At 38.6% G+C, this 23,247-nt stretch overlaps 1 protein-coding gene across 1 annotated transcript in view; it reads right to left on the bottom strand.

Moving 5' to 3' along the window:
- Positions 1 to 23,247, bottom strand: part of LOC124258567 — a 159,640-nt gene that overhangs the window by 93,770 nt on the left and 42,623 nt on the right. Inside the window, exon 3 of the mRNA XM_046692633.1 lies at positions 5,336 to 5,365. Within this exon, the coding sequence (XP_046548589.1) occupies positions 5,336 to 5,365 (30 nt within the window). The remainder of the gene's footprint in view (positions 1 to 5,335; positions 5,366 to 23,247) is intronic.

The following is a 23,247-nucleotide window of genomic DNA, read 5'->3' as shown; positions in this document are numbered from 1 at the left end:
TCTCACCAAAAGAGCCTGACAAAGAAAGCAGTATTACACAAGCTAACACGCCTTATTAAAGCTGCACTCGCTCTTGCTACCAGTATCAGTTACACCTTGTCTGCAAATCTTGGGAGGTGCTTGTTTCGAGGGATTAAAAGGTTTAGTAGTGAACAAAGGGCGATGAGGTGCCCCTTTGTCCTCGCAAGTGTCCCTGGCTTTCCCAATAGGATAGCACTTTATCTGTCTTGGGGCACAACCAAATACGCTACACGAACCAACTCGTAATTTCGTACGTCTAGTCAGCTCACTACTGTAAAATATTTGTTGTCAGTACATAATTGAAAACTTATTGCACTGCCTGTGACCTTTCTTGATAGTCTCACAGTGCGTGAACCGTGTAATTTCTCCTTCCACTCAGCCTTTGCTATCATAACGCGATACATCAACCTTAAAGTTGTCAACATTTGTTTCACTAACGCAAAGTATACAACAAACAATGCCATATCAAATTATATATTCTGTGAGACATGAAAAATAGTTTTTATCCTGTAGCGATTATGACCAGATAGCACAGATCTATTTATCTATCTCTCTATCTCTCTATCTATCTCTCTATCTGTTTCACTAACGCAAAAGTATGCGACAATAAGCAATGCCATATCAAATTATATATTTAGTAACACATGAAATGAAAAATAGTTTTTATTGTGTAGAGATTCAATTGCTGTAATTTTCCCCATCTAAGGTGTCCTTCTCAAAAGATATAATTCCTTTGTTTGGAGCAGGCCTATGACTATTACGCCCCAGTGTTGCTAAACAACTTGTAGACCTTTAGTCTGACATAGACGTAGACCTCGCATGTTCAAGTTCAGATATGACAGGGGCCGAAAATATTGATTCTGACATGAAAGCAATATCTCAGTGGGTAATTGTTTTCATAAGTAAGTGGAGTGCTTTCTACAACATTGGATATAATTGTATCCCTGTCCTTCTGATCTTCCCCCCCCGAACGGAAGCTCTACCCATTTAGGGTACAATGTGTATGTTACAGAATCGTAGGGCGTGGTCTTAAGACTTTTCTAGTTTGACCAGGATTCTTCGAACTTGTAACAGTCGTTTGAGAAGATCAAAAGAGGAAAGGGTAGTGCGTGATGTATTTGACGGCCGAATATGGAGAACGTTCGAAGAATGTTTCTGTATAAATACAATAATAGAAATACTGGTTATGTTTAAAAAGTACCATCATTCTGATAGCCAGAGAGATTATTGTGAACGATCGAAGTATGTATGATCATAAACGGGCCAAATTAAAAGTACATGTCATTCATCCCCATATTATTTCCCTTTTATAGACACGAGACATCATTGTTACAGGTAGGGCAAACAATTTCTTCTATAGGTATCTGCCGATTTCATGCTACATACATGTATTCATATTATTGTGAAAACTAGCGACGCAAGTTCTCCTCAATCACACATACATTTGTATAGATACCCAGTGGTTAGTGAGAGCGTTGAAGCAACTTACTAAAAATAACGGCCTGTTTTCATGATAAATATCTGCAAATCCGTGGCACGATTCCGACCATATCATGAGCATGTGTTTGTGAATCATAATTAAATAGTGATGTTACAAGGCGTCCATGCCACGTCAACAACACATGCAAACGCACGATAATTGCAATACGGGCCCCAAAACCACTGAGTCTCCGTGACCTGTAGACACTTCATTGAGCGTATGTAGGGACGTAGTCTGTCATACAGACCCTAAGCAAATATATCCAAGGCCACGCAGGTCTAGGAAATGTGGCAAGTTTTGATTTCCACAGCTTCAGGAGAAAGTCTCAGGGCTCCTTTTCACTGTATTATTCATTTTTTTACTATGAACTTTGTTTCTGTAAAATATGTTCATTTCAGGGACTAATTGTTAGTCTATAATGGACGTGGAGAAAGACAAAAGACAAACTGGATACTCGTGCTGTTATACTTTTGAATTATATACTGAGTGAAAAATATGGGTGTCCCTTTATTTTTTGCCAAGGTTTCTTCACAAGCTTTGTTATCGCGTAGCTTGTGAAGAAACCTTGAAAAAAAAAAAATAACTTGTGCTTGTATGTGGTCCCTTATATCTTTTCCCTCGGTATATGTAAACATTCGTTCTTGTCTCGGGAGAAATGTATATTTTCCAGTTTCAACCAAATGTACATTCAAAGGATATCGAAATCTAGGTTAAGCTATTATAATCATATTTACAATTAAAAGACTGGTCTGTTGTCCAATTGTTTTGTTTTCCATATCTTGTTCGGGTCTTTATCACAGAACGATATTATTTTCCACCCAGCCCTTACAGTAATGCCTACGCCCTAAATGAAGCATGTCTGGATATTCCCAGGTCATGGAGTCTATTCTAAGCAAGTCTAGCTATGTATGGCCTTAAGTCACTGCTTGAAGAAAGGTTCCTTTATGATTTTATTTAGTAAATATAAGTATTTTTCACTGACTCAATCATTAAAAAACACATGGCAACCTATACTTCATTTTGACTATGATACAGTGATCGTTGTAAAACACAAGGGTTATTACCTTTGTGTTAACTGACAGGCTTTGGGTGTCAAATATGTGCAACTCCGGCCAGAGGTGATGTAATGCTGTTCTCTACATATGGCTTTTTGTAATGCTTTGGTTACACTAAATGATAAATGATTGTTAAGTGTACATATGAAGTGTTTGAAGGATAATCTCAGCTGACTCAGATACTTTGCACGTGTTTTCCCCTCCACTCCTTCAATACACGTAAAAATTAATTTTCTATATGTCTGTAATTGGCTGAATTAGGCTACCTGAGGTGGTGAGCGCAGCATTCTGGTAACACTGCGTTGAGAGAAGAAAGCGCTTGGCAAGATACCAATACATATGCTTGCCATTTAAACTTTTATCTTTTGTTTGTGGAACTTGATTTAATAATTAAAGATGCTTCCTGCACCTGTATCCCCAATATAGATGATGTTAGTCTGTGATTCTTACAAATTACTTGGTCTTTTGTTCAACTGAAATTAAGTTCTTTGCCTTTTATAAAAAGAATAACATTTTCAAGACACCAAGCTCCAGTCTTAATTTGCCTATGTCGGGAATCAAACACCGGCTTTTGACCTGACAAGCGAACGCTTTAACCATGAGCGTTACCCATGGTTCCTTGAGACTGATAATGAATATACACACCGGTACATTTATTTTACATTCAAGATTGAATCCAGTTTTGTCACTATATATCTTTCAGATTTTATGTTAGTGACATGATCTGCACATTGATAAACAGGTATATAAATAATAATTGTTTGCAATCTTAACCCAATTCAGTTTAACCCAATGTATTTTACAATTCTCAGTTTCTATTTCCTGGAAATTCTGTACGAAGGTACATTTAACAGTTCCACCCAATAACAGTAAATCATACAGATAATACGTTTCGGTACTTTGATATATTAATAAATACGCATTATATTCCACGATATTGCAATGCCAAAAAGATTGACATAATTGTATAATGTATAACAAATCAGACAACAAAAAGCAAAAGCAAAAATGAAAACGCATAAGCAACAAAACTGCTGTCAGGTTGTAAGCTTTCGATATTTATCGAAACTGCTTAGTTATCGAAGTTTATGAACTAATTGCAATCAGTAGAATTTGCTAAAAACTGCCTAAGAGATGGAATCAAAATAGGTGTACAGTATATTCCGTCGGGTAACTGAAATTTGAGAAACAACCCTCCGTATGGGATAATATCTCTAATACCGAATCAAAAATAGGGCATACCAAGTATATGTGCATGTTTACACATTTACAACAGTAATTTATTATTATATACACATTATATTCCATCATATTAGGATGCCAAAATGATTGACACAAGTGTATAATGTATAACAAATCAGACAGCAAAAAGCATGAAAACGCATGAGCATCATAAATGCTGTCAGGTTGTAAGCTTTCAATAATTATTGAAACTGCTTAGTTTTATAAGTTTATGAACTAATTGCAATCAGTAGAATTTTCTATAAACTACCTAAGAGATGGAACCAAAATAGGTGTATAGTATTTTCCGTCGGGTAACTGAAATTTGAGAAAACGTCCGTATGGGATAATATCTGTATTCAGAATCAAAAAGAGGCCATACCAAATATGTGCATGTTCACACATTTACAACAGAAATTTAAACCGCGAATCATTAATACATTGTAATCATCTTTTTTGAAACTATAGATGATGAAATTTGTGAAGTTATGATCAGTCGGATAACTTATACAAGTGAGCACTAAAATTAGGGAACTAAAATTAGGCACATGTAAGAAGTGTACCTAAGGTCAGTTATTTAAACTGTAATGTAATTTCCATTGCAAGTATAATCGATATTACCTTCTGATCAGAATGACCTATCAGTACTCCAACACCGACCCACCGCCACCACCCCACCCTAGGCCTACCCCATCCCACACCCTCTCCCTCTCGCACACATGCACACACACTCCCTCACATACATATCGCTCTGGCCCATAGACGCGATATTTGAACCTTTCAAACAGACATCATGTGTATGTAAGGAGAGGCACGTTAATAGTGGTGCTCAGTCATGGGTATCACTTCATGTGTTTCTAATTATCTCAGTACATATGGCGTGTTCAGACGCGCTAACGAACCTTAAGTGACAGTTTTGATACAGCACCATTGAAATACATGTAACATCCTATTTACCCATTACCAACCATTTACGCATGTACTAAATATATGACAAACCTAATCCTGGTCAAACGAGATTTCAAAGGTATTAAAATGCATGTGCTACAATCACAACATTTACATATGTTACACATGCTAGAAAACACATAAAAACAATGGCCAGATTTACACACCTGTGAAAGACATGTATATGCAGAGTTGAGTGTTCATTTATTTTAACACCCCTTTAAACGTTTGTTAATCTGACGGCCAGATGATACGTTGATTTTAAACGTTGTTTATATGGCCGCCAGATGAAAGGTATCTTTTGTAACGTTAGTAAATTTGGGTAATACAGTCGATTTGTATTATCTGAACCACTTGTTGCTTGAAATGTTGTAAAACAAGAAATTACCATGGTGATGGGGAGGATTTTTCGGATGATATTGCTTTAGTTTTAACTGAGGAGAAGCATGTTTTGGCTTTATGGAAAGAATTTTAAAAAACAAAAGAAATCGATATTGAGTTATTCTCACGGCATGTAATGGTGAATGAAAGTTTTAAATCGACGCCTGACTATTGGGCCAGGTCGTTGCTAAGTACATATAGGGATAAGGCTCGTGAAGTACATACTTACCTCCTGAGGTCTGGTCTGTGAGGTTGTTTCCTGAAGAGTAAAGGCAAATGTTTAAGTCATGGTAGAAGGGATGGTTCCAGTTTGAGGGGTGTACTTCAAAAGATGTTGATGGTGGTTTTGATAGCTTGGTTTTGAAGGAAGATTTTAAGCAATGTGTTTTAGTGAACATTCAGACATATCTTGATGAGCAGAAAGTTGATCAGATACACCAGGCTGTTACTTGAGCTTGTTGTTATCAGGCAATCAGGGGTTTCACGCAGGAATTCGCAGTGTTATAGATCAGGAAAGTAAAGTTAATGCACTCGTTTAAACATTTAGAAGGTTGCTTCTGGGTTTGCTGACAAAAAATCAGGCATTATTCCAGTTGGTTCTAATAATACTTCTCGGTGTTCGCCAGAGCCTACTTGTGGCCTGTCGTTTGTTGTGACAGTTCAGGAGTCCTTAAGAGTTTAGTTCGTTTGACCTTGGCTTTGGTCATAGTGTTCATTGAGCATGAAGGTCTTACAGGAACATTGCCTTAACTCCTTCGTGGAGTAGCTACCGTGCGTGACTACCGCGCTGGGGCCTTTTACGGTGCAACAGTTAATAGATATTTTTTTACCGATAACTGGATGGTTTAATTTAATAACTCTGGTTTGGATTGATTTTTATCACAATAGTAGTTTTGGAATGCTCAGATCATGATTTGAAATTGTGGACAATAATATTACATATATGCTCATCGCAAAAATATTTTGGCACGATCAAAGGTCAAATTTGATAGGTCAAAGTGCATTTATTGAGAAAAATATATAGTATACATATATATACAATAAATCAAAATTATGTGTTGCTAATTCAGCCTTATGAAAAACAAAAGTTGGTACTTTGTATTTAGATCAGCAAAATGTTGCATAATGTCTGGTCAACAGTAACAGCCCCATGATTTACATAGTATCAACAATACCAAATATGTCGAAGATACTGTAAGGCTATCAGTAAAATAACAGAAAGCTTTGAAATGTATTATTTAAGATGTTTTTCTTTGCTCATCAAAGAATGATGAGTCAGCCATGTCACCATAATAGAAGCAAGGGAAAGGGAACTGTCACGTTCACTCACTCACTATTCAATACATGCACAGAAGTTGGTATGGACGCTGGCAGACGAGTTAAATGCTTTAGAAAAACTTGACATCGTCCATACATATTAACAGTAGTGGCTGACCACGCCTTAGTGGATACTAAAAGATCAACTGTCGTTCATTTCCGGTTTCAGTGTGTCGCATGACTCCGTTGTCAGTGAAGCAGAGAGTTAATGAATAAATAATTAGCGCGTCATGAACTGGCGCACGTCGATCAATATCTTCAACACTTGATGGACGTCAAAATACAACGTCAGTCCTAAAATATTGACAGACCTCGCCCAATATTACTAGGGATTCTTTTTGCAAAATGCGTTTCCGTCCTTGCCAGAACCACACTCGCTCTGTCTCATACTCCAAATGTTCCGCCCAACCCTTTGTGCAATGCAGTCGTCCAAAATGAAGCAAACCTAGACTCCCAATGGTTCTGAATCTCTTAGCCCACTGGGGCTAAATCAGTATAAACTGAGTTATCTATTGCTATCTACATTTCCTAGTTTCAGAGATTTACCCTTGGTATAACGTGCCCAGAAACTGTAAAATAAGTATTGGAACATGCCCGGGATATGCTTATTGTTTTTCAAGCCCATACCTATATTTCTGAATTTTCCCACATTAGACAACTGTTGCAAGATGTAATATTCAGCTTGCACACTGTGTGGCCTTTTCATTGCATTTGTTTGGGTTTTGTGCGGGTGTTTGTTTGTTTGTTTCTTGTTGCATTTGTATGGGCTGGGACTATTCAAGATGACATCAATCTGAGCAGGATAAATCGATTATTTTCTGACAAATACAGATGTAGCGAATGAAGTGACCTGTATTGTTTCCGTACCATATGTAACATGAGATTGTGCTTATAGTTTTAGCAATAAAGTTTTAGATTTATCATTTCGAGTTGTTTTATGTTCATTAGTTGTATTTTTTTCATTACTTATCAAAGCAGTTGGTTTATTTACGTTGGACAGGTCATTTCATTATTGCCTCAACAATTTAGCTTTTGATACAATAGCCCTCAGCTTCTTATTTGATTGACATTATGTAACTACAGCTTTCCTCCATAGCATTTGCACACTTTTTGTAGTCACACTTCCAACAGCTCTGCACGGGACAAGCCGCTCTACTTAGCCATAGTGAAATATTGTTAATATTGATACCTATTATTTGTCTTAGAAATGTCCTAATCCCAAACACATCTGTGGGTTATAGATTCACCCCGGTGTCACCCACAGGGTATGTAAATATTGTTTTCAACCAGGAATCTCATTATCGACATGTGATTCAAGTATCACGTCTATGGGCGAGTTGGCGAGCGGTCTAAATATGATGACCGGGTGTAAAATCCTTGGAGTCAACTGTGTGTGCAGACTCTTTCAGTGTTGCCACAACCCCTAGTGTACAGTACACAACCCTGTGAACTTAAAAGAACCCACGAATCCGTTGGTAGATTACCCGATGGTGGTCACATGAATACGTGCAGTAAACTTGTACAAAGTACTGTGACTAGGTGTCCCAGTCCACCCAGCTGTGAATGGGTACCTCGTAAGAATGGGAAAGCCACATTTACCCGCTGTGCCTAGTATGCAGCAAGAGTTGTATGATCCCCAGGGAGTTGAGATTGAAAATACGATGTGCCGTTGTGATGGACATCCAATGATCGAGGGGAAAACAAAGTGCCTTAGAGCAGTTGAAGTGCATATCGCCTTATACAAATGTTAGTATGTATGAACATTTAGGTTGATCATTAATAAGTTAAAATATAATTGCTTGGTAATGTTTCATATACTAGTAATAGTAACATACTAGTAACTAATTATGTGTTGCATGTTTACGGTTATGTATATCATATTTTCTTATATTTTATTACAGGGTGATCAGTTGATTTATTGATTGATTGACAAATATGTCACCTCCAAACACACCCGCAGCTTGTCATCTTATTAACTCACCCCTGCTCTCTTTCTTTTCCTGGTGACTTGATTTTGCGTGTGTTTTGCGTGTGTTTTGCGAGTGTACAGTTCTGTAATCGCTGCATTTAACGGAAGACCACTACATCTCGAGGACAACTAGTGAATATTACCACATCTCTTGTTTGCATGGACTTCCTGGCTTAGAGACATCTAAAGGGGGTCAGCAATATGTTCTCGTGGTTACTGATCACTTCACTAGATATGCTCAAGCTTATCCATGCAAAAACACCACAGCCCAGACAGTATATGCGCTTTTCTTCAACAACTTTGTTGTACATTACGACCTACCATAGCGGATTCACCCTGACAAAGGAGCAAACTGTGTGGGTACACTGATGACAGAGCTTTGTAAAACGATGAAGATCGAGAAATCATCAACCACGCCCTACCATCCAATGGAGATCGGCGCTTTAACCGAACTTTGTGCAACATGCTAGGAACTTGGAATGCAGACAGCAAGAGGTGAGGTGAGGTGAGGTTAAATTAGGTTTTAAGACGTGCTAGAGAATGTTTCGCTCATACGACGACGTGCATGCGTGTGTATGCGTATGTGCAGCTGCTTGTACTAACCCAGACTGAGGCTGGTTTTATAGTGCTTGACCACTGAGATACCATACCGCAGTGAAGCATGAATACACCACTCAGACACATTATACTGACTCCATCTCCACCTGACACAAATAGGAGTACTTCAAACGCTTCCTCACAGTCACGTGACATGACACCAGTGGAAGCACCATGAATCCACAAGGCATGATTCAGTGGAATTGCAGAGGACTTTAGAATAATTTTAATGAACTAAAGTAATTGATTCAAGATTTTAAACCATCTGAGTATTGTCTCCAAGAAATGATAAATTTGACATCCGTCAGTATAGTTCCTACCTCCTGGTGTTAAAGCTACAGGAGGCACTTCTATCCTGGCGAGGCAGGGCATCATCCATAGCCCTGTTCCAGTTAACACCACCCTACAAGCTGTTGCTGTCCGCATGGCGCCGAACATAGGCTTTACACTATGTTCACTCTATCTTCCTCCTACAAATAGTAAGGGAAAGGTCCTTGAAGATTTTCTCTCAAATAATGATGTATGCATCCAACTATGGATGAAACACCTATCTCCACTGGAACATACTCTGCTTTCAATCTATCACTTACAGATTCTAATCTTGTAAATGAGTTTGAATAGTCGGCCCACGTACTCCTATCAATCCAACGGATGAACCACTACCAACAAGACGGAATTTTACTAAGGCCAATTGGCCTTTATTCCAAACCCTATTTTCTGAAAAACTAAAGCTGGACAACTTTAGGAATGTTCCTGATCCCATGGAACTATTTTCAGACGTCCTAAACGGCTATTTCAGACAAAACTATTCCTAAGTCCTCTGCAAAGCCGCACATACGCAAACCATGGTTTGATACAAACTGCAAACAAGTTGAAAAAATAAGAAGGAGGCGGTAAAAGATTTCCGACAACATCCTATTGTGCATAACCTGAAAGCTGTTAAAATGACAAATGCTAGGGCAAGACGTACCTTTAAGCAAACTAAATGCCGGTCATGGAGGAAATATGTGTCGAAAAATCAACTCCCGCACGCCAATGTCCAAGGTGGGGAACATGATTCAAAAGATTATGGGCAAAGGATCTAATAGATCCTCTCTTTTAACAAATAGATTTGAAATGGCAAACAAACTTGGCGAAACTTTGGCAAACCACTCCTCCTCATCAAATGACATCCCTCAGTTCCAGAAGTACCAAACCCAACAAGAAAATATATCAGTCAATCTTAACTCTGATAATGGAGAGGATTACAACGAAACGTTTTCTCTCCATGAATTATGTACTGCCCTTGGGCAGGCTCACGGCACTGCGGCAGGAACTGATATTCATTATCAGCTTCTTAAACAACTGTCCGATTCAAGTTTGGAAACTCTACTCAATATATTTGATGACATTTGGACAACCGGAAACGTCGTACAATGCCATTATCGTGTGCTTTGCCGGGATCATACAGATCCCACAAACTACCATCCTATATCACTAACTAGCTGTGTTTGCAAAACCATAGAGCGCATGGTCAACAATTGATTAATCTGGTACTTGGAGACCAATAACCTCCTTAGTGACCTCCATTGTGGTTTCCGAAAGAACGTAAGTACCATTCACCATCTGGTGCGTCTGGAATCATTCCTCAAAAATGTCCATTGTCAACAAACAACATACTGTATTTATCTCTTTCGATTTAGAAAAACCATACGATACAACGTGAAAACATGGTATCTTAACGGATTTACATGAATTTGGATTGAGGGACAGATTACCTCAGTTCATATCTCAGTTTCTAAGCAACAGACAATTTCAAGTACGGGTGGGCGTCCCCCAAGGCAGCATTCTGTCTGTCACAATTTTTAGCATCAAAATTAACAGCCTCAGTAACGTCTTGAACAGTTGTGTTGATGGATTCCTTTTCGTGGATGATTTCACTATTTTATGCCGAAGTAAGAACATGCACACAATAGAAAGGCAGCTACAGCTCTGCCTTAACAAAATCCAAAAATGGGCCAATGAAAATGGCTTTAGGTTTTCAAAATCCAAAGCAAATTGTATTCACTTTTGTCGTAAATCCAAACCACACAAGGATCCAGACCTAACTTTAGATGGTACTCCCATCAAGGTAGTAGAAGAGGCCAAATGTCTTGGACTCATATTCGACCGCCACTTGACATTCTTACCACACATAAAATATTTGAAAAAAAGTGATTGAAGGCTCTTGACTTGCTAAAAGTCGTTTCAAATACAGAGTGGGAAGGGGATCCTACTACCCTCCTTCACTTATACAGATCACTGGTTCGCTCTAAACGAGCCTACGGCTCCATTGTCTATGGTGGAGCATGCAAAAGCAAAATAGAAAAATAAGAATCTATCTACCACCAAGGCCTGAGGCTCTGCCTGGGAGCTTTTAGGACCTCTCCGGTAGACATTTAATATGCGGAGGCTAACGAACCTTCCCTTGAACAATGCCGCATGAAACTTTCACTGCAGTATATTACTGAATTACGTTCAAATGAGTCTAATCCAGCATACAATTGTATTTTCAACCCTCTCTATGAAAACCTGTTTCCTAACCTGTCAAGCCTGGTACCACCACTCGGAATTAGAATTCAACCACACATATCTGCAGCTAGAATTGGTCTCAATATCGTAGCACCTTACCGGCTTCTGTCTTTGGCACCGTGGCAGATGGTGAAACCTAAGGTCGATCTTACAATCACCAAACTCAAAAAGTCATAAACAAATCCGTTGGTCTTCCAACAGGAATACATCCAGTTACGTTCTAAGTATAACGCCCACAGATCCATTTTCACATAATGATGGCCAAGTTGCCAGTGCTACAGTCATTGGATTCAAAACTGTCTCTTCTAGAATTCCAGACAATAGCTCCATTTTCACTGCTGAGGCAAAAGCTATTTTCACAGCTTTGACCTATATCAAACAACAGAACCATTCCAAAAACTTCAAAATGTTACTTCAAGTCACCTTATTATCCTGGACATTTGAGAACTTTACAACGATCTATCTACTGTCCAATGTGACATCGTCCTGTGCTTGTTGCTGGGTCAAATCGGTATAGCAGGTAACACAAAGGCCGATGCTGAAGCTAAAGCGGCTCTTGACAAACCCCTATCTCCACTGCTGATCCCGTACAATGACTTCAAACCCACTATCCAAAGCTATACTCGGGACCTTATGCAGGGACACCAAAGTAGGAAGAAATAAACTTCATGATCTGAAGCCAACAATTGGTTATACCTACTTGGGTTGTCAGTCAAGACGTGATGAGGTAATTTTACGACGATGTTGTCGTATTGGCCACAGTCGATTTACTCATGACTATCTGCTGAAAACGGATGTGGATGGACCTCCCATGAGTATCTCTTGCGGTGAAGTGTTCACCATCAAGCATATTCTGCTTGACTGTGTGAACATTTTGACTGCAAGGGACTCACATTATGATGCAAGAAATCTGAAAGATCTGTTTTCCCGCGTGAGCGGGCATCTGATTGTAAACTACCTGAGGGAAGTTGACCTGTATCACAAATTGTAACTTTGTAAAGAGAAAAACGAATTGCTTGCTTTTGTATTTGGTGCTATGACATTTTCTGTTTTCAGATAAAAATGTAATGAATATGTATGTTTTTGAAATATAACTCTTTTGGACCTTGAACTAAAAATGATAATGAATGGAAACTTGATATCATCACTATATGGCTGGAATAATGCCAATGTGACAAAAATCCCAAATCAACTCAACTTAACTCGTACACGTTCTCCGTACGAATTTCCATCAACAACGAATCGGTGTCAGTATACAACACTTAGCATCGATCACCGTATTGTTGTTTTATTTGAATGTAGTAGAAATAATACATCGATTGTTTGGAGAAGTCGACAATGCTCATCCCCAAGTATACCAGTCGATTGATTTTAATGTGACTTTTAGCCATGTGTATAGCTGCCAAATCATCACTGAACATTTTACTTCGGTTAAAGGCTGGACTCACTATGAGTTTCCTTATGTTTTTCTCCTGGTGTGATATGACTAATTTCAGTTTGACGCACTTCCTTTAATTCTCCATGGTTTTCCCAAATACAGAGTTTTTCATCAGTTTGTAAAGTTTTTCTCAAAGTCGCTCAGATCTGTATTGAATCGAATGTAAGGTTCTATCCTGGGACTTTGATGAAACATCAGAACCCGATGTATTTAGGTAAGCTGCATTCCCAGCGATAAGTACAGTTGCAGATTCCGATAGTGCATGACATATTTTTTTCTTGTTCATCAAGTTAGGTACGATTTTTTCCACGTTAGCCAGTTTGCTTTCCCCCAACAAGTTTCGTTGATATTCAGACATCCAGTCTTTGTCCACCATTAATCATTCTGGAGCCAGCGGATAACTGTTGTGGGAGGCATGCAAGTTTTCGGGATAGTCCAAGTCCACTTCGAATATGTATCCTCTCTCAAAGTTTCGGGGATAGCCATACGGTTCTTCATTATAAAATTTTCGACATCAACCCACTCGAGGATTTGATTTGCGTGTTTATTCGAGTCGTAGCCTTTCATGTATTTGTTGTTGGCTTTAGCATATCGCTTAGAGACCATCGAAATCCCGCCTCACAGACCTTTCTCGCTAAACAGGTGCATATCGTAATCTGTTAACAATTCCAGTTTGACTCTTGATTTCTTCAAGAGTGCATTCAACGACAGACCGAGGCTGGTTTAGTTCCAAGCGGGGTCGAGTTGATATTGTTTCAAACACATCTTTCTAAAAATTTCGAAGATGTCGGCGAGTAGTAACACGTCTGTTCTCAAATACAGGTCGTGATAATCACCTAAATGTTTACAGTCCAGTTTCTCGAACGTTTTCTGAGCGTGGTCCTAATCGTCCTGCGATATATTGGACTCGGTCAACTGGCTATAAAAGGACTCGATGGATGGTAATTGTGTGTCTCCTCAAACTTAGATAATTCGTCCATGTACTCTGACGGGTACACATCCTTCTTCAACAGCAAAGACCGAGTCGCCGCATCTGTGTATCGATTGGTGATAGCGAAGGTTTCATTGGCCTTCACCAAACTGTCAAGGGATGATCCAACACGACCCTGAAATTGTCTGTCAGTTAAAAAGGGAGATTTAAACTGAGACAAACGGCATCTCAATCAAAAATCACTTAAAATGCTATGCTTCCAAGTTGTATCATAAGCTTTTTCTAGATCGAAAAAGATAAATACCACATGTTACTTATTTACGATTCTAGACGCACAAAGTAATCAAAGGTACTTCTATTTTTTTCGAAAACCACATTGAATATCAGTAATGAGATGATTGGTTTCCAAGTACCAGACTAAAGAATTATTCACCATACGCTCCATAGTTTTGCAGACACAGCTAGTGGGAGATATTGAACGGCAGTTGGATGGGTCTTTATGATCTCGGCCAGGCTTTGATACTGGGATAACAATTGCGTTTCTCCACAAAGGAGGAAAATTCCCCGATGTCCAAATATCATCAAATATAGTCAAAAGTGTCTGAAGACATGATTCAGGCAAGTGTTACAAGAGTTGATAATGGAAATTATCATCTCTATTTCAATACTTCTCTCAGGATCATGAGCTCACTTAAGGATGACATTGAGCTCATTCAGTGAAAATACTTCATTGTAATCTTCACGAGTGTCAAACTTGAAGTTACTTTATTCTGTTCCTGATTTTGTTGACTTTTCTGAAATTTAGGATTACAATTCGATGATGAAGAGTGTTTGGCCAAAGTTTCACATAATTTATTTGCGATGTTAGATGTATGTGTTATTATACCATGACCATCTTTGAGAGATGGTGAATGCTCACTTTGGAAGCGTTGCCTTTAATTTGTTTAACCATATTCCACACCTTCGATATTGGTGTGCGTGAATTGATTTTAAATGCATAATGTCTCCAGGTTATGCCCGTTTAAATCACCCATGGTGACACAGGGTTTGGGAGCTGATCACATAAAGCTTGTAAATCCACCTGCTGTAAACCCAAAGAGGGTGGAATGTACAAAGAACAGAATGTTAAGGCAATGTGAACTGTAAGTTGAACTGCAACAGCTTGAAGATTAGTAGTTAATGGAACAACACTATGAATAACATCCTGTCTTTGATCCATCTCAAATCAGTCTGAACAGCAACTGTATGTAGAAGTAGAATTAGCAACATCTGCTTTTTATTGAGTCGAACTGGTTGAGACTGATTTACCTCATTAAACGAGATGTTTTTTTTATGCCTGATCTTCAGTATTTTAGATTGGTTTTGCCACACAGGACATATCCTTGATGAAGCAAGATGTTGACCTTTGCAAATGGCGCATTTGATGTCTGCTGAGCATTCTCATGTCCCTCCACAGCGGTGACAAACAGCAGATTGACTGCATGGTTTGAGCCATGTCAATAGTTTTGGCACTTGAAACATCGGAGTGAATTGGAGACATACACCTCAACTCCGATGTTTACATAACCAGCTTTTAAAGATTTAGGTAAGGCTGACAGTGAAAATGTAAACAGACAGGTATTTGATGGGGTAATATCACTGTCCCGGGTCTTCACTGTAAAACGTTTGACTGTTGTCACTCGTTTGAAATATCTTCTTTGGACATGTCAGTCAGGCAATGGGCTTGGTCACAAACAATGCCACAACAAGTATTCAACGTTTTGTGCGCTGATGCAACAACCTCAATGTTTCCGATGATAATAGGCGAAGAGACTGTTGCCTCGTTCTGTCATGAGGCGCAAAGCAGATTTCATTTTGATAACATACATACGTTGGCAAAGACCAATCAAAACATATTATATATTCAAATAGTGTATATGCATATAATTCAGGCACAGGGCTTGGCAGGACCAGCTGATTGATAGGACCGGGCCCATTCTACCCCCCGTCTAAGTGAAGTAAGGGCCGGAGTGGTGTGTTGGGCAAAAGAAACACGGTTTCAGGCTCCTATTGCCCTCAACCACCAGACTCCCTTCCTACACCGACACAGGGGCACAACCCACGACAAAAAAGGTTGCCAAATTTGGTCGTATGACCAGCACGGGGAAGTTGCTCTTCAAGGGTGGTGAATCCTATTGAGGAGTATGTCGACTCAAAGCCTAAATGTATTCTGATCAAAGAAGCCGACAGCGGTGAGATAAGAAAGGTTAAAGGTGTGAAAAAACAAATCAAACATGTCAAATTCAAAGAGTCCCTGTTCAAGAAATGAACGTTCAAACACAGAATGAATGCATTGAGAAGTGAAAGCGTAGTCGCCCACGGATACAAAAACATTGAGTGCTGACGATGATGTCATTACTTACGCGTACTGACACAGTTGTATTAAAGGGAAAATATCAACTCAGCCAAGCTATTGTCGAGAGATTTAATCAAATGTTGGCCGGACACTTGTTCGGGTTTCAGTACGTAAGTAGTAATACAGTGGGGTTTTTTGGCATCAGATGCGGCTTAGAGGCTTATTTTTATGAATAAGTTCCCCAGTCCCCCTGAAAAAAAATAGCGAGAACCATCCTTCGATGTGCCTCCAGCCTAGACCCAAAGTTCCGAGCACTGAGTTATCAGCCGGCTTGCAAGTGTGATGGTTAGAGCGTTGGACTCTTAAACCAGCCTTTGCAGTTCGAGTCGGGGTTGTGACAAGTACTTTTGCAAGTCTGAGTCGAGGTGTAAAGGTCAGTCCTCCTCGCAGGAGGACTGACCTGGAAAATCTGTGTGGGTTCATTTCTCCTCGGAGGAGGACACCTGTCTAGTGACTATGTTGTGTTGATTGTGGTTTCTAAGCCAAACCAAGATGGCGACCGAGCTTAGCAACGGGGTATGGGCTGGGTTTATCCTGACCAACAACCCATTAAATTTTTTTTTTAAACGTAGCCGTAATATTCAGCGACGACTTTATGAAAACTATGTCATGATGACATCTACGAAGCAGTTGAACGTGAATCTTTTACATTCTTGGTCAGGAAGGCTTGAATGATCTGTTGTCGGCCTTGTTCTATGCGATTTTTTTTCTCGTCTTCGCTGAAGTCGAATCTCTTCCTTCATGCGGTGGTACTTGGCGAGTTCGGGTAAAATCTGTGAAATGAATTTAAGGGCTACTCCAGCCAGCCCCGATATCCCGGCAGCTATTTCCAACCCAAGGACGACGGGTGCGGCCACGATGGTCGACAAAAAGCCAATGGCACACCCCCGAGTCCGATGCTGGCGACCACGAGGACCGTGTCCACGCCGTCGACGGCATTGACGGCCCAATGGTACTTTTTGTGCAATTTGAGTCGCACGTCGCTTTCTCGTTCGAGTTGGTGTTTAATGTTGCTGATCTGTCGCAAACGAAATCCATCCACAGTTTCGAGCGCTTGAGCCACGTCGTCCATGGACGGATACAATCAAATCTTGCACTATATATTTATATATATAGTTTATGAAATAATATTCAATTGGTCCTCCGTCAATCGTTGATGAACATACTTTAAGCTGATGAGGTACACGTGGTCCGGTGCGAAAGTCTGGAGGAGCAAAATTTCATCTGTAATAAAAACCTCGACTCCCTCGAGGCTTGTGCTGGAAGCTGTTCCTAGTTGTACATAAATACGACAGCGTTGATTTTTATGGCAATCGTGCCAGTGTATGTTTAACCCAGACAGAAGACCCACCAGTTGTCCGGAGCGTTTCCTAGATCGACGTCAAAAATAAGGGTAGAACCTGGTATTACAGTGTATCCACGAGTCTGGGACTTCACTATATCGTTTTAAATAGGGCCATTTCGTTGCGTCTTCCGAGTGAGGGACTAGCATATAACCCGTTTCATCTGGTAATGGTGATGCGTACATTCCCTTTTTATGAAACGGAATAAAACTTCCCAGTAGAATCCCATTGTTTTTTAGTTTGAGGATATTATGATCCTGATCTATGACGAGATAGGGGTAGGTCAGGACGATATTGATGATCCAGTTTAATTCGACGATGACTTCTCAACATTGGTACACGTTGTTTTGTAACTGCAGGAGGTACAAGGCATTTTCTGTAGCAGGCTCGTCGAATCCTCGCGTGTCCCGAGATCGGAGAAGGCCCAAACCAGATTCAGCCCCCATCAAGATATCCATCCCCTACATTGGCAAACCGTCACATCAAATCAGCCGTCTCCTAAAACAACAAGCTGGCATAGATACCACCTTCTCCGCGTCCTCCAGCCTTAACAACATTCTCCATGCCAATGGAAGAAAACCCGCCACCGTAAAGAACAACAACCCAAAATGTGTCATCTACAAAATAAACTGTGATTGTGGGCAGAGCTACATAGGCGAAACTTCCCGACCCATCAACACCCGAGTGAAAGAACATCAGACCTCTGTTACCAATTCCGACAGCAAATCAGCCATTTCCGACCACATCAAAGCAAGCCCCAATCATCAAATAGAGTGGTCTGACATCACCATTCTCTCTAACAAACAAACAGACTTCACTAAACGCAAGCTCACCGAAGCCATCCACATCAAACGCCAAAAGCCCACCATCAACCGAGACCAAGGATACTTCATTCCATCCGCTTATGATGCACTCATCCACCAAGCCCAATCTACTGTATAAACTCTGCTGTATAAACATCTCATTATTATTTGTACATCATTGGCTTCCACGCCTGTCCTTTGTCTACTCTCTGGCTTCATCAGCTTTCTGCCTAGCCAATTATGTTAATTATGTTGTTTTCTTTGTTACATTGTTACATCCAGTATATATACACTTCCCCCTTCTTCATGTTCCATTATGCTTGACAACGGTACAAGAATCTGTATCGAAACGTCGCACTCACGAATAAAAAGAAGTTGTTATCCATAAAGTTTGTTCTATCCGGCATTACCAGGACACGTTGGAATTCGCCCGGTCGAAAGTCGACTATGTGTTTGGCGTGGGACTGTACATGCGACTGAGGATCCACAAAGTGATGGGCTACAACAACAAAATCGTCATCGCGACCGCCAATCAGAATCTAGGAGTCGAGTCCAACCGCCCATGCATACCGGTGAAACGGGGATCGTGATGCCACCCCCGGAGCCGCCCCTCGTTCGACCTGCACCACTACGCCCCACATCGCACAAGAAAAACAATGGTGATTTCCAAATATTTCCAATTTGGAAATATCATATTTCATAAAATTTCCAAAATTGGAAAGATGATGTTTCCAAGGCTTGGACATTTTTGGAAATTTAAGAAGGATTTTACCACTACTTCTTTCAATTTATCCTTTTTCCCAAGGATCCCTGACTCATGAGTGTATAGACTGAACTATTTCACGAATCTTTTGATCTGTTAGAGTTCTTATTGTTGATATACATAATGTATCTTGCATGTGACATATTTACAGACAGACAGACAGACAGATTTATTTTTCAGTATACAAGGCAATGGCCCACATTACAGAATATTTTTACATTTGGTTTGATGCTGGTAAAACCAGTAATGGTCATACATTATTGTCTCTGAAAGCTGTGAAAACATTTGTGTACAATATACAGGCATAATATACCCTACTAAAGAAAAAGTAGCAATACTTATCAAAACATCATCCTTAGATGACACAAGTCTAACAAGACTATCTTTACACGGGTTACCAATATATAGGTAAGGGGAAAACATTCTATCTTATGCATTTTTAAACATTGACAATTTAAATGGTATTCATCTTCAACTACTGGTATAGCAATATAAACAGAGTCTATTACAGTACAGTGTATTATGCCTCCCTGTTACAGTTGGGGGTTGGAAGCTATTATATCTGGACTGGCTTAAAACATGTTTATAATACTGTAGAATATATCTTTCAATTGACACAAGTGTCATGAAGTGACAGTATGTTGTAGTTTGCTTTATAAAGTGTCTGACATATTTGCATAGTGTATAGGCATAACATATCTAAGAAATAACATATAGATCTTAATGTGTAGAATATTGACTGAGATTTATGCATTTCTAATTTTACGAGCCTTCATCAGAAACTTAGCAATACTTGTCAAAACATTTTCATCCTTACATGACATAAGTCTTGCAAAACTTTCCCTATCAGGGTTTCTAATATAGGTATGGTGGAAACATTCAATTCTTGCATCTTTATAGCGTTGACAAACCATCAATAGGTGGTATTCATCTTCAACTGGCAAAACCAGTAAAATCAGTAATAGTCATACATTATTGCCTCTGAAAGCTATGAAAACATTTTTGCACAATGTACAGGCATAATATACCCTTCTAAAGAAAAAGTAGCAACACTTATCAAAACATCATCCTTAGATGACACAAGTCTAACAAGACTATCTTTACACGGGTTACCAATATATAGGTAAGGTGGAAAACATTCTATCTTATGCATTTTTTAAACATTGACAGTTTAAATGGTATTCATCTTCAACTACTGGTATAGCAATATAAACAGTCTATTACAGTACAGTGTATTATGCCTCCCTGTAACAGTTGGGGGCTGGAAGCTATTAAATCTGGACTGGCTTAAAACATGTTTATAATACTGTAGAATATATCTAAGGAAAGATATCTTTCAATTTGCACAAGTGTCATAAAGTGACAGTATGTTGTAATTTACTTGATAAAGTGTCTGACATATTTGCACAGTGTATAGGCATAACATATCTAAGAAATAACATATAGATCTTAATGTGTAGAATATTGACTGAGATTTATGCATTTCTAATTTTACGAGCCTTCATCAGAAACTTAGCAATACTTGTCAAAACATTTTCATCCTTACATGACATAAGTCCTGCAAAACTTTCCCTATCAGGGTTTCTAATATAGGTATGGTGGAAACATTAAATTCTTGCATCTTTATAGCGTTGACAAACCATCAATAGGTGGTATTCATCTTCAACTAATGACATGCCTTTGCTTTGACAATATAAACAAATTCTATTACAGTACAGTGTATTATTATGCCTCCCTGTTTCAATGGCAAGTTTGAAGTTATTACATCTGAACTGGCTTAAAACATGTTTGTAAAACCATGGAATGTCTAAGGACAGATATCTTTCAACTTGCAAAATTGTCTTAAATTGACAGTTTGTCTGACATTTGCTCATAAGTGAAATAGTATGATGCCAATCTAGGTTCAAACATATCAGACAATCTCTGCTGAAAAAGTGGGATGAACATTTTTACATTTCCTATGTCTTGGCTTATCCATAGAATACCAAAACCAAATTGAAATAAAATATTTCTGATATGCGATGCCCATGTAATTCTCCCTACACCATCAAGTGTCTTAAGCATACAATAAGCTTGATAAGGCATTCTATTGTTATCCATCATAATCAACTTACACCAATATTTAACTGATTTTAACATGTAATTATACTGAAGGGGAACTCTGCCAAATTCACCCAATGCCATAACGTTACATATTTATATTGGTAACCATAGAATGCCATTAAGGCTTTATTTTCCTGAGATGCTAAACAACTCTGTGCCCTAGTCCACGATAGAGTAGGAGTAAACACAACACCAAGATATCTATAATTATTAACAGTCTCTATTTTGTTGCCCTTATAGTACCATTTTTCATACGATCTGAGGGGACCACCTCTACGAAACACCATGATTTTAGTTTTGCTTATGTTTATCCTCATTCCTGTCTCATCACAGAACCTTTCCAGAACATTTACCTTCCTTTGGAGTTGAGCAGCAGTATCACTAACACCAGAAATATCATCCGCAAAAAATAGTGCAACCACGTTTGGAAACTCATGAGTCATGAAAATACCATTTCCACCTTTCTCCTCAGGCATCACTGATAAGCGGTTTATGCAAATGATAAATATGTTTTTTTTCTTTTGTTTTTTTTATTCATTCAAAATCAGTTGATACATGTATATAAAGTACATGATGCAACAACATTTGTACACCGTAGAACAGAAATTCATATGGATTGGCATTACAGATATTGGGATCTTCATTAGGCTGGGAATGTGTGCAGTAGAGATGACCATTTTCAGTCAAATTGTAATATGTTTTGATTCTTACTGGCAATAAACTTTTCTGTCTTGAAGATATCACTCAATATTTTTACAAATGTATCCAGTGATAACTTATTTTTTTTAATACTTGATATATGGATATATTTTTTACTGGCAAGAAGTATGTGATTCATAAGGTCGTTATTATATCCGCCAATTAAGACTGCATATTTAGTCAGGGTAAAATTTTCTGATGATTTATCTTCAATATGTTCTTTCACTTTCAGCCAGAACGTTTTCACACACTCACATTCCCAATAAACATGTATCAAATTTTCTGACATTAAATTACAAAATGAGCAAAGTTCATCATCTACTAATTTCATTCTCAATAATTCTTTCTTTGTGTAGACAATATTGTGGAAAAATTTAAACTGGAAGTCAATCAATTTGGTATCTTTTGTACATCTTCTATATTTTCTAAAAATATCTTGCCATGGAATTGCAATATCAAAGATATTTTGCCATTTTTCACATGTTGATGGTAGGTTTTCAGTAGTTATAAGTTTATCATAGAAATATCTGGATCTCTTTGGTGCTGAAAGTAAATCTATCCGTGATGTGTTAAGATAATGATAATGAACAATCAATAAATTCTTTCTTATAGTTTCTTTCCATTTTTGGGGTATATTTGAAAGAACCTGGTAATAGTCAAGAATTGTGCCTTTAATTTTGTAAGTTTTCTTAAGTTCACTAAATGGCAAAATACCTTGATCATTACACAAGTTTCTTATAGAGTGAATACCTTTGAGATGCCAATGTCTTATAATGAAATTACTATTTTGGAATTGGTGATTGAACCAAAGGGGTTGAGATAGGATTTGATCTATATCCGTAAAATCAGTTTTATGTGTTTTATAGAATATTCCCCATGCTGCAAATACATCTTTCCAATAGGGATTCATAATACTGACATAGTTTTCAGTATTGGCTCCAAGCAGAAATATATCTTTAAATGGAAAGATACTAGGGCTAGAACTGCTATTATTGTGAAGATATTTATGTAAAACTGACAGTTTTAAAGAGTTTATGAATACCTGTACATTAACCATTCTGAGGCCCCCCTCTTCATATTTTCTAATAGGTGTCGTTCGCTTTATCTTATCCCGCTTATCATTCCAGATGAATTTATAAAATATATTGTTTAATTTGTCAATGAATTCCTTTGGAGGATTTGGGAGTGAAGTAAATATATGCACCAATGATGAAAGTGCTAAAGTTTTAATAA

This window comes from Haliotis rubra, unplaced genomic scaffold (assembly GCF_003918875.1).
Source record: "Haliotis rubra isolate DU_JTF1 unplaced genomic scaffold, ASM391887v1 Scf699, whole genome shotgun sequence".
Taxonomy (NCBI): Eukaryota; Metazoa; Mollusca; class Gastropoda; order Lepetellida; family Haliotidae; genus Haliotis; species Haliotis rubra.
This window is presented reverse-complemented; position numbering and strand designations above follow the sequence as displayed.